The 13,031-nt window shown below is 40.7% G+C and overlaps 1 protein-coding gene across 1 annotated transcript; it reads left to right on the top strand.

The window, feature by feature from the left end:
* The first annotated feature begins 8,123 nt into the window (after positions 1–8,123).
* On the top strand, positions 8,124–11,779 carry LOC308143779 (leucine-rich repeat-containing protein 14). Its single transcript, XM_080514696.1, has 3 exons — positions 8,124–8,499; positions 9,255–10,070; positions 10,558–11,779. Exons 1-3 carry the CDS (start codon positions 8,222–8,224, stop codon positions 11,123–11,125), a joined length of 1,662 nt encoding a protein of 553 aa, XP_080370822.1. The 5' UTR covers positions 8,124–8,221; the 3' UTR covers positions 11,126–11,779.
* The last annotated feature ends 1,252 nt before the right edge of the window (positions 11,780–13,031 follow it).

The following is a 13,031-nucleotide window of genomic DNA, read 5'->3' as shown; positions in this document are numbered from 1 at the left end:
TGAAAATGCCCCTGAAGTAAACTTCATAGTTATTTTCATTGTACAATAAAAATGAAAGTGCAGTCCCTGTGGTCCAAGGGTATAAAAACAATATAAAATGATATGAGTTGTATGCATCTTTAAACACAATTCATGCCGAAACACAACATAATATCATCCTTATTATACCTTATTGCACAATTATTCTGATTTGTTCTGAGTTTAGTGCACATGTGACTTTGGCATAAAAACTATTGAGTTCTCCAGTTGGTTTGTTTTCATTTTGAGTGATCTATAACATCTACATGATTGTGCCTTTCTGAAGCACTAACTATTGTACAGTTCATCACGGGAAGAGAGCAGACAGCCGTGATCACCTTATCTGTGGTTACAAGCATATAAAACAATACTTGTGCATCTTGCAAACCAAACAACCAAACACTGTCGGATAATCCGGTGCAGAAAATGGATGGATGGATGAACTAAAAATAAAGACCTCGAACTACCGTTGCACAATATATTGCAGATTTATCGTTATAGGAGTATCAACACTCACAAAATATAGTGCAAGTACAAAAAACTGGATGACCTGTAATAAATTGTGTTTCCATGTACTGCACATTCATCCTCTAGTCCACACGTCAACACATTTGGCCGATCCAATAAATACATACTGCCTTGGATTGTGTTGACAACTTTATTATTCAACATCACATCATACATGGTGACAACTGTCCAGATGTCAGAAAAAACATAAATCAAGGAAAACTAATGGAAAGCAAAACTGCTCTGCTTCTGAAGCACTGCTGTTCGGAATATGCAGGTACATGTCAGTGTATAACATGCATAGGTAAGTATGTGTATTATATATAGCCTATAGTTAGGTAATCCCTGTAAGCTCAATAGAAGCTTTCTGTTTAAAATTAGCATTCGGTTAAATTGTATTTACATTTTGACACTAACTTGAAGCATCTGTCTTACAACAATTGACCAAATAGCTCACTCATTTGATTTGAATAAGCAGCTCTGCAAAAATGCAAAGACATTGTTCCTTTCTCCCGGTGGTCATTAACCCTCAAAGTAAATCTCCTGAATCATAGCAGCTTGATTAATGAGGAAGAAAAATAAGGTTCGTTACACAGGAGGGAATGTTTTATCACTAAAAGATAAAGATCTGACTTGTATTAACACCTTAACTGTGAATTAATAATTTTTATGAATTAGCTTTTTTTTGTTGTATTTCATTAAATCTTAAAAATAAAGAATATGATGGCTCAAACATTTTTGATATTCTGTACTGTTGCTTTTCAGAGAATTGTAGATTATAACAGCAGGCGTGTGCATGTGTGTGCGTGTGTGTGTGTGTGTGTGCGTGCGTGTGTGCGTGCGTGAGTGCATGAATGATGAGCTGGATGTTTGATTTTTAATAAATGCAGAGATTTTAAAGATGTCATGAAATGAAGGCAGAGAGGCTTTGGATATTTGTAATCAAGGTGACTGAAAGCAATAAAACTCAGTCTCATATGATATTTCTATAACCTTACTTGACAATTTCTTTTTCAAGCATAAAACTGTAGCTTGACTTGCTCCTTTTTAAAAACAGTGGCACCTTGAAAAGTAATAAAAGTTGGCTTGACTTTAATGAGTTATTTATACTACCATAAACAAATTAAGACAAATATGAATATGCATGAATTTACTGAACCTCTGGGACCTTCACATACGAAGTTCAGAGGACATCCTGAAGGAGTTTCCAGCTGATTCTTACAGGGACAGTGTTTCCTCTCTCGGACAACCTCGTTCCACTTGACCAGAACTCTGTGCTTTTAACTTGTCAAAGCCAATACATCACTTCTCATAATGGTTCTTTTCAAGGTCACTGGCCACCGAGAAAAAAACTTTTGACTAGTTTTAAATGCCAGGTTGAGAGTTAGACCATTATCAATAATAAACGATAACACTGCATATAGGAAACGGTTCCTTTTTGAAACATGAATTGAAAAATAAATGCACAGAAGAGTCAAGACTAGTAGCTTTGTTATAATTGATCTGCTTTATGCAGACAGTGGTGGATCCCAGCTGAGATCGGGTAAAAGGCAGGTTACATTCTGGCTAGATCTCTGGTCCATAGCAGAGAGACTAAAACAGAAAGATACACAAATGATTTTCAGTCAGTAATAAACATATGTATGATTTTGGGTTGTGGGAAGGATCAGATGACCCCCAGAAAATCCATGCAGGCATGAAAAGAAACTTTCTAAACTATCATTGCTAATCATTAAAACCACTGTTTTGCCCTAAATGTACAGTTCATTTTTAAAAAAGGATTGTTTTCATGCAAATTTGTAAGTGTTAAATAACGAGGAATTTTGATGTAGTCCACCTGGTATCAACTAACTTTGTGCCATTAGAGCATTTAGTGGACATTGTTAATAAAGCCCTGTTAAATAAAAGTACTTTTTCAGTAGGAAAATATTAGACTTTGTTTGTACTCAAGGGGGAAAAGATGCATGCAAATTGTGCAAAGAGAAGCATGTGAGAGTTAAAAGAGGAGAGGACAGGTCATTTTTTTACTTAATAGATCAGTTACATTAAAACATGCATTACTTGAAGCATATGTGTCAGAAAGAAAGTAAAACGAAGCTAAAGAACAAAAGAAAGAATGAAACAAACATACAAATACAATATTAAATTGAATATAAGAGTTTTCAAACACACAAAAAGACCTGTTTTCACCAGCAAACGTGGATGCAGCGAGAAATATTACTTTTCAATAGCTGCATTTTAAGTGCAACCAAACTACCATGTTCGCGATGCTCGCTCGGTTCCACAAACAAATATGGCGTCGGCGAAGGTCTGCGCTCTACCGAGTGCCAGTTCTAGTTTTCATTGTTTTGACATTTATAAAATGATATTCACCCCCACCCCCAGGCAGCACACTCCCATGTGGATTTTGCATGTTCTGTGATGGACTGTCACTCTGCCTGTGGTGCACTCTACCATTCACTCAAAGTCAGCTCAGACTGTCGACAACCTCCTGTAATCCCTTCGTCTAATTAAATGGTATGGAACTTTAATTAATTGGCATTTCGCCCTAATCTTTTCAACCAGTTTAATGAAAATAAGTCTAATTTGTACAATCCATCATCTACTTTGGCCAAGATTAAGAGTCTTTTAAAGGAAAGCTAACATTGCTTTCGCTATTTACATTACTCTCACGGTTAAATTAGCTCGCAGGCTGTGAGAGGGACATCTTCATTTTGTTCTGGAGCAGAAAGTTTAAGCATTTGTTCTGAACTATAATCAGTACTGCTGGTGGTAAGTCAAAATGTTTGGCACTTTTTCCTGGACTGCAATTCAAATATTACACAAACAGAGGAAACTAAAGACAAAACAGATGGGGATTCTGGCTCTGACAGTTGTAATAACTTTTGGAGAAGCAGAAGAATTAAATGTGTATATCATCTGAAAACGCTAAATATCAAACTAAATATTGCCAGTTTTACCCCATCTGTTTCAAATGAGAATCTGGAAAGAAATAGAACATAGAACACAGTATCTTATCCACATGAATGTCTGATGAAAGCACCTCTTCTATATGTACTGGAGGTATAGAAGACTCAGGGAGGTCATGATTCATTGATGAAGCATCCGGGTAAAATGCAAATGAAACTGTCAAATGCAGAAGCAGACAGGCTCAAACTGACACTTATGTGACAGGGGGGACGTCAGGAGAGCAGTGGCTGCACAACACCATCTTGGAAATTGAATTTTTTTCTGCAAATTAATCAGCTGACCGGGCACCACAACCATCTCGGAGCGGAGAGATTGAACGTCAGCATTAATAGGAATGCATATCTGTGATGATTCTGACAGACCGACTGGTGGGGCAATCAGCAAGATATTGGATTGGACTTCTGAGTTCAGATACTTTTATTTGAACATTTAAAGACTGCAGGGAGAATTTAATGACAAATTAAATTAAGCGAGATTAGCCACAAACGCTGAAAGACTCAATATGTGTGCAGTCAGCTGCACTACGGTTTGAGAATAAAGCTGAATATTCTCCTGAAAGAAGAGGCCTCAGGGAGCAAAGGGCTTCTGACCTGCTGGAAAGTGCATGGCTGAGTAGTTACAGATAAACTGAGGCAGCACGTATGATGCAGTTGACCTTAATGATGTTTTGTATCTTTTGTTGTTCATTGAGGTGACAGACTAATTTATTGGTTTTGTTGATTTGCAAGGAAAGTCCTTAATGTTGTTTCCAGGGTCATTGGCTGATGTGGTCATGTTTGATTTGCTCTTCCTGGTGCCTGGCACTGTGGAATTTGCAATCAGCAAATGTCTGGTGACAAGTTTCTCTAAAATCCATCCATCATGAACTTCATACAATCGACTATTTTTTTTTTTTTCAATGAGCCAACAAAATCAAAAAATGACAAGGCATAGCTTGGAAAATGATCTCAAGTGAAGAAATTGTACCAAACAATCAGTAAAGCAACAACTCAAGCTGACTGTGAGGATAATGAGAATATGGTCAATGGACTGAAAACACTTCACTTACAACTATAGGATGGAATAGTTTAGCGTTTATCAATATGAAAATCATATTATCAGGATAGTCTTATGTTTTGACTTTGTAAACCTTTCTAAACAGATTGTCTCTGATGGGGCTTTGGGGCCTTTCTGTGTAAAATATGCATGTTCTTACTGGGCATGTGTCAGTTTTCTCCTCCCCTCCCACAGTCTGACATCATGTCGTCCAGGTTGCATGGTGACTTTTTCTTTTCCTGCAGGTGTGAATGTAAGTACATATGACGGCCCATCTATACTGGACCCTGTCTGTGATGTATTAGTGATTCATGTGAGAAATGCATTTTGTATATCCATAGTTTGTTGTTCGTGTGCTTTACTATTGTACCGTGTTGAATGTGTTTTGAAAGATAAACCCCAATAAACATTTGTTTAAAAGGTACAAAATCTATATTGGGGACAATGATGCATTAAAACACAGCAGATGTTGCTGTTATTAGTTAGGTTATAATATATTATACTTTTAATTTTAACAGTGTTCATTTATCACACTTACTGCAGGGAATTTCTCATCTGTTACACTGCTTCCTGTCTCGGTCATATCTTTTTCTGCTTTAGTTTTTAAAAAGTGTTCATGCAGTAGCGTACAGAAAAAAACCCCATCTTATGTTTAGGTTCATCAAGCCAATTGAATGACAGTTATTGGTTGACCTCTGTTCTATAATTATGGTGAAGTAGGACCAACCTGTATCTACCATCGCCAAACGATAAGTGTAAGTATTTAGTGAGCGAAAGCAGCTGCTTCTGATACTGTGTATTTAAACACAACGTATCCTGACCTTAACCAAACAAGTAATAATGCCAATTATAATCAAAGAGCATTTTGGTGACATTGTTCTTGACATGCTGGTTATTATTTATTTATCAGCTTTATATCTTTTTTTTTTTTTTTTTTACTGAAGCTGGAAGCAGTTTTAATAATAGAAAGCTGAAAAATGTAGCAACAAACAGCAATTTTGTCAATTGTCACAATCAGCCCACTTAGTGAAACGGTTAGAGTTGGTTAAAGTAGACCCAACGGTTTCAGATCAGATTTTGTAGTTATTCCTCTTCTTAAAATGTTTCTACTTATAAAACATAACATACCAGCGTTAAAGCAGACCATGTATTCATATTCTGTTCATACAAAGACAGGAGTGATGAAATGAACACTGATCTGAAAACAAAGCTGCAGGTGATAGCATGTTTTTTGCCGTGTGCGTGCATGCGTGCGTGCGTGCATGCGTGCATGCGTACGCACAAAGCCTCAATTTTAGCACAGAAATGTATTTAAAGCCTGAGCAAGCAGCGCACAGTGTGAACCCTTTACAAGCTATGAATCATTTTATTGTCTATGCATTCGTCTTCATCATCCGCATAATCAAACTCAACAGTTGCAAACAGAAACACTGCAGAGGTGAGGAAATGATCAGGCACGAATTACAATTGTTTCCCACTTTCATTCATACCAGCTGCTGCTTGGCATATGTAAGTAGCAGAGGCATCTTGCAGCAGGTAATAGAGCAGGAAAATGTTCCAGTCAAGTCCAAAAAGGTACTGAAAGGAACATTAAAGATAAACGAAGGCAAGGCGATTATTCTGTTTACATAAAACTTTACAACACATGTAAGGTAACAGATGCACTGAAGATCTGTCTTGTTATTGCTGATGAAGATTAATGAGATCTGGAAGATGTATTTTCTGTGGAGTTGGGCCTCAGACAAGTATAATTATCCATTATCGCCATCTAGTGGTTTGTTCTAGGAGGAGCGTAAACTAAACGTGATATTTCTGCCTTTTTTGTTCGCTAGTGTACATTTTTATCAAGTGTGTTTAAATTTGACGTCATGTTTCAGGGTGCATTCCAAAGGTACATTAATGTGACTGTTGGACACCAGTCAGTTTCTCCCTATATGCAGGTCCATGCATATCCTAAATAACCCCGAAAAGGAAGACCAGCAACACATTTTACATTATCAATTTGTCTTTTCTTCCATCTGTTTGCCCCTTCAGCTTGCTTCAGTCAGTCACAGTCAATATGAGGAGATTAAAGCTGCTGCTCTGTGAAGCATGATCAGTGGAATGAACCAGCAATTATTCACAGTGAACAGTTCCTGAATGTGCAGTATGTAATTTCCTGTCATGATAGATTAAACTACAAAGGTACCACACCAAGGACATTTGGCTTATACCTCGCTTAAACACAGCTGTCATAATATGCAACTTTTATTTGTGTACACGCACCATTTGACACACGGTAGCACTCCACTTGCAGCTGAAAATACATGATCCCAATATTCTTCACTGCATATTTCATAAGAGAATGACTCTATGGTGTGTTTCAATCTGCTTTTCTTTTCCAATAAGTCAACTTTTAGGTACATTGTTGTGATTGTACTGGTTTAATGAGCACACGCTCTGTGATGTATTATGATTGCTCCAGAAGCAGCAGCAGCAGCAGCAGCAGCAGCAGCATACGGTGCCTCACTGCTAGGTTCTTTCGTCACACGTTTGACAAATAGTTTTCCGGGCACAGCTTTCAACACCTCTGCAGGAAAACAAAATGCACTGAGAGAAGACGGGTGAAATCAAGAGATCTGTTCAATACACTAAAGACAAAAAATTCCTGGCTGAACTCTTGGCAGAAGGATTACAATCTGAACGACGTGAAACCTAAGTCAGGGTGTTTTCAGTTGAATTGAGCTGAAAGGTAAAGGTCAACCTTGGTTGGTGGCACTGACAGTGTTTCATCGACATCTCTGATATAAACATGACTGAATGTGAAGCCTGTGCACTGGGTTTTTTTTCCCACAGCAGTCAAAGGATCTCTTGTATAATATCTTTAAATAGCTCCCTGCTGTGAAGCATCGTGGAGCATCATTTTCAGAGCTCTCTGCTCTTTATGCACCTATGAATGAGCGCGAACCACAGGGTTGCCAGAATGGACAGCTTCGAGCTCAAACACAAAGCGCACCTTAAATAAATAAATAAATACATACATACATACATACATACATACATACATACATACATACATACATACATACATACATACATACATAAGCCCAGGCCGCAAACTCTCTGAAAATACACGGTTAAATCATAAAATGGTCATGTGTGATGAAGACCATGTCAAAAACTTAACAACTGCATGAAAAAAGCAATTGATTCAACCAAAAACCAACCATAACTGTTTTCCTTCTCATATATGAACAACTGTATTTCAGAATTACAATTCCCACCGACAAATAACTGGAAAAGACGCATTTTTTCTCCCCATTCCAACATATCAAACTGAGCTTTCTTGGGCTGACATTTTCCCAACCTGGCAACGCTGGCTCGGCTTCCACATTCGTGACGTCTCACTTGTGCGTGCCACGTCACTTGCGTGCGTCAATCCAGATTGTAAACACTCCTGATGCATTGAGAGCGTCTTCAGTGTCAGCTAACAAGATGTGTCAGCGGTTAGTATTTCACCCGAGAAAAGCTTTTAGTCGTCGCCACATAAGTTACTACTGCTAATAATCCCGGCGGCTATCATATGATGTTATAAATTATTTTTGGAGGGACTTTATAGGACCACGCGAAGTTGCTGCCTTAGCTGCGGAGCTAGCTGAGCCAGCTGTTTACTCTCAGAAGTGTTCTTACTGTAGAGCGAGCCCTGTCTGCGATGGTTCTGTCCTTGGTGAGCCTCTGCGCCAAGGAGGTGGTGAGTGACCACAGCTCGTCGCCCGGCTGGCTCCGGTGGGTGCCCAGGGAGCTGTACCGACCGCTGCTGGAGGCCGCCTTCTCCAGCTGCAGACCGCTGACTGTGGGAGAGCTGGTGCAGCGGTGGCCGGAGCGCACGCTGCTCGTCGGAGGACGCAGGAAGCAGGGACAAACGGCACCGAACCGACTCTGCATCCAGGCTCTGCTGCTCGCTGTGGTCAGGGGACTGTCGGATCAGAGGTAAGGAGCAGTGATGGATTACAGCCTGAAGTACTAAATAGTAATAATAAATAACTGAAGCAATGCCAAAGGAACAAAAGCAAACGATTCACTTGAAGTTAAAGGATTTAAAAATGTTGATTGCAGTCTAAAACGTAGTTTTGCTTTTTAAGAGTGCACTGGTACATGTTAGGATCACTTTCTATCACCGAAAGAGATATGGCTGGATAAAGAACACATGCATATGTAGACATAGGTTGAGGTAAATACGCGTGTTACTTTTTAATTTGCAGATTTCTTTTATGGATTTACCATAAAAGATCGCGAAAGCTTTAGGTAACATATTGTATCATAGAACCCCAAGCCTCTCTCGTTGTTGATCTGTTTTCATGCCTACTCTTATCGCACAAATTGTAGACATAATCTATAACCCCCAAAATATTTGTCTGGCCTCGTGTAACCAATGCTCTGAAAATCATCTTATCTTTCTTCTTATTTATCTAAATATGTTACATTGCGATCAGTTGACACATCACCTCACTGCCTACACATAATGACAGAAATAATCATTTTATGAGTCCACACTTATAGAGTTGAGATACTGTTGTAACAACAACGGATTTGTTGGGATTTATTTTTATTTATTTATTTATTTTCAGCTCTCCATTGTATAATCTCAATTTTTTTTTTTTCTTGTCTTGAACATCTATCAATTACTCCCTGGAAAAATAAATGTAAATCAGGCATTTCAGCAACATGTTTATCTTTCTGTTAAGATGTTCACTGCACATACTGGACCTCTCTGGTCTCCAAGGAGATGAGGGCGGGATGGGTGACCCGATGGGAGGCTGGTCCTTGACTGTAGCCCTCTGCACCATGGTGGTTCAGGCCAGAGCTGGAGCACAGAGGACGCAGCGGAAAGAAGGAGACCGAGAGAGAAAACGTTTCTCTGCGCTGGAAAGACAAAGTGATATAAAAAGAGAAAGGAAGAGAAACAACGAACTAAATAGTGATGACAGCGAGACGGTTGAATGTTCTGAGCCTACAAGTGAAGAGGACCTCATGAAAGGAGTCAGGAGGAGAATAGAGACTGCACATAAAAAAGAGGCATTAGTGACAGATTCAGGGGGCAGTAAAAAAGAAAGTGACGGCCAGGACACAGAAACTGATGTTCTCGTGCATGTGAGAGCTGATCTGTTTGTCAACGCCCGATCTTGGGAGCGTGTTCGTGTGGCCCTGGGCACAGCAAGACCTCTGAAGCTTCAGTGCAGGTACCTGCGCGTGGAGGAGATTTCAGTGTCGAGCATCAGGACGCTGCTGGACTTGCTGCCTCCGAGGGGTCTCCTGGGCGTGGACATTCGCTACAGCAACCTCGGGGTGGCCGGCCTTGCCGAACTGCTGCCTCAGCTCTCCACCTTCCCTGCCCTGAACTCCCTCCGCCTGCACTACTGCAACTTGGACTTCCGCAGAGACCACCTTGGTCAGGAGCAGGCACTGACGGACCTCTCGCAGGGTCTCAAACACCTGCAGGAACTGCGGCGGCTCAGCCTGACTGCACTGCGTCTGCCCGGCCAGCTGCGAGTGCTGCTCAGGTACGTCAAGTAGAAGCTCTCAAGAACTTGCTGCTCCGCTGTTTCAATTGCAATAACAGGTGGCAATGATTACAGATAAAACAATATAAATAAAACATTTGTATGACAGACATGTTCAGCATTTTACCTTCACTTTATATAACTGAGTGATTTAGTTTAGTTTACTTTATTCATTCCATTCATTATAAAAAAAATAATGAAAACAAAATGTCTACACAATGCAGAACAAACGTTTTTTCAAATTCTTGACTGAAAGGGAGCAGAAAGAGGATTAAATTGTATACTCTGCCCCTTTATCTCAATTAATAATTGTTCATTTGCAATTAAATGGCGAATGACTCTCCTCTCCTCTCCTCTCCTCTCCTCTCCTCCTCTCCTCTCCTCTCCTCTCCTCTCCTCTCCTCTCCTCTCCTCTCCTCTCCTCTCCTCTCCTCTCCTCTCCTCTCCTCTCCTCTCCTCTCCTCTCCTCTCCTCTCTTCTGTCACAGCTCGTTGCCTCAGCCTCTGGAGATATTGGAGCTGCCTTACTTGAGTCTGAGTCCAGTCGACCTTGCGTACCTCTCCACCAGCCATCATTCCTCCACGCTGCAGCAGCTGGATCTGAGTGAAAACCGATTGGATGAAAGCACCCTTCCCTCCATCCGTCGCCTCCTCTCCCAGGCCTCCAGCAGTCTGCATCACCTCTCCTTAAGCGGCTGCGGCCTGACGGACGGCCTGCTGGGGCTCCTGCTGCCCTCGCTGGGAGGCTGCTGGGCCCTCAAGAGCTTGGCTCTGGCCCTCAACCCGCTCTCTATGACCGGTCTCATGGACCTGGTGAGGATGGCTGTGAGAATGCCCTCCTTGCGTCAGCTGCTGTATCCTAACCCCCTGGAAGACTACCAGCCGGGCCTTCCTGACCTGCCCTCCAGCGCTCAGCTGTTGGACTGGCCTCTGGACGACAACACAGACATCAACCTGACCAGCAGTCAGCTTAAAAGGGTGCTGGTGGACAGCGGGCGGTCAGACCTCTTCCTGACCTGCGACCTGCTCAATTATGATAAAGACTTAGTGGACTAAACAAAGTCAGAGGGAAAACAAAGGTGCTTTTCAGCAACGGTCATACCCCCTGACGGTCAAACTGTATTATTTTTGGTTGCTTATAACATTGCTTTGCTTTTTCTCTGCATTCATTGGTCTTTAACATGTTTCATTCATTCATTTTTGCTACTAAAAAAACAAGTCATTGTGAGATGCAGCCACCAAAGGTCAATGTACTGTAAGGGTGTCTCTTGTTTGTTATAAATGGTGGTAAAAATGTCAACATCAGCAGTGAGAAGAATCACCAAGTCATTTATTGTCTAGAGAAAAATGTACAGGACAAGGGAGTTATTAGGATAGAATTACTTTTCACTTGTGTCGCAATGGAGTAACCGCTGTTTTTACAAGAAATGATTAATGCTTTACTATTAATGTAAACTGTTATTAAGACTTTCTGTCTACAAGCTGTGATCAGATCAGCTTTTAAATCTTCATCTGAACAATTGCTTAAACTGTTTCCTTCAAACGAAAAAATTGTTACTGCACACTTTTTAGCTTTCTATGGTTTTTGTACTCATGGTGTTTTTTTTATTTTCATGCACTTTTCTAAACTTTTCTCATCAGTGTTTTGTGAATGTTTAGAATATTTACAGATAGACTTTCTGTATTCGATCACCAGCATCATGACATGAGAGCACCTAAATCAGCCTTAAGTGTACAGAAATGCAATTACATGCTGCCCGTCACAGAATAAAGCAGCCATGCAACAACGTTCCATGATTCATTGTTGAACTACAGCGTCACCGTTGGAATGAATTCCTCTCTCGTCATGATCTGTACTCTACCAAAGACTCCTGATGTTTGAAGTAGCGCTGAGCGGAGGCCTTCAGCCAGTCCTCATCCGAGTAGTTGTGAAATGGGTTCAGCGTGATACGAGACAGAGGGAAAGAGATGAGAGGGGGAACGCGCATCAGGAATGGACGATTTCGCAGAGGAGGAAGGTTTAAACCTGAATGACAAGGAGCACATTGGGTATTTATTTTTCATCAGTGAGTTTCAACGTTTAACCAAAAGCGTTTGTCAGAATGCAGTGACTTCTTACCGGGCTTACGTATTCTAGCCATGGTGTATGTCTCTCCAAGGCGAATGATTGGTTTATAACTACTGCACAAATAGAAAAAAAAATACAACTTTTAGAAATGTGCATCCCAAAAACAAATGACTATATATGCAATATTGTGACATACCAGTCGTACAGAGGCATGAGCACCGTGTTGTTCTGACAAGCAGGTGCAACATGTCTCGCCTTTTTGGACTGCTCTTTTTGCACATCGCAGAAATGATTGAGCACATCCACCATGTTCACGGTCAAAGGTTTCCAATTTCCGGTACTTCTCAAGCACGGATACCGATTATGGTCCTGGTGGCATGGAAATGGGGAAGCAAAAGTAGTTAATCACTGAGCAGTCCTTCAACAACACTGACAAGCTCTCATCTACTCCTATTTAGAGGAGTTAAGGTCACAATAAAGGACATCAGAAGCAGTGGCGAGCTGATTCATGGAACGAGAGCCTCACCGTTTTCAAACACCTGTTCTGTCCTTGTGTCACACTCAGATATACTTTAAAGAAGGGCTACAGTAACAAATAAATATATACTGTGCTTTTCCTTATGCAACATATGACATACAAATTTAAGTAACATGCATCTTATGTACTTTGTATTTGGAGATCCATAACTCCAACCAGGAATCTGCATGGCGATGAAGGCTCGTCCAGGTGTCAGACTGCTCGTGCAGCTCTTCTTCCCAGCTCTCCAACTCAGGCCACAGCCACTCTTCAGCCTCATCTACACCAAATTCTCTCAGCATGCGCAATAAAGTCTCCCTGTCCACAGGTCAATACCAGCTCAAAAGTCAACAATTACACCAAAAATTCAAGGTTTC

This window comes from Blennius ocellaris (assembly GCF_963422515.1).
Source record: "Blennius ocellaris genome assembly, chromosome: 19".
NCBI lineage: Eukaryota > Metazoa > Chordata > Actinopteri > Blenniiformes > Blenniidae > Blennius > Blennius ocellaris.
Note: the sequence above shows the minus strand (reverse complement) of the source record. Positions and strands in the feature narration are given on the sequence as shown.

What these genes read in the sequence shown, in the direction of transcription:
- LOC308143779 (XM_080514696.1), top strand. Translation starts at nt 8,222, where the DNA reads ATGGTTCTGTCCTTGGTGAGCCTCTGCGCCAAGGAGGTGGTGAGTGAC. An exon ending in AGGGGACTGTCGGATCAGAG is followed by an intron (nt 8,500 to 9,254) that starts GTAAGGAGCAGT and finishes CTTTCTGTTAAG; the next exon opens with ATGTTCACTGCACATACTGG. An exon ending in CAGCTGCGAGTGCTGCTCAG is followed by an intron (nt 10,071 to 10,557) that starts GTACGTCAAGTA and finishes CTTCTGTCACAG; the next exon opens with CTCGTTGCCTCAGCCTCTGG.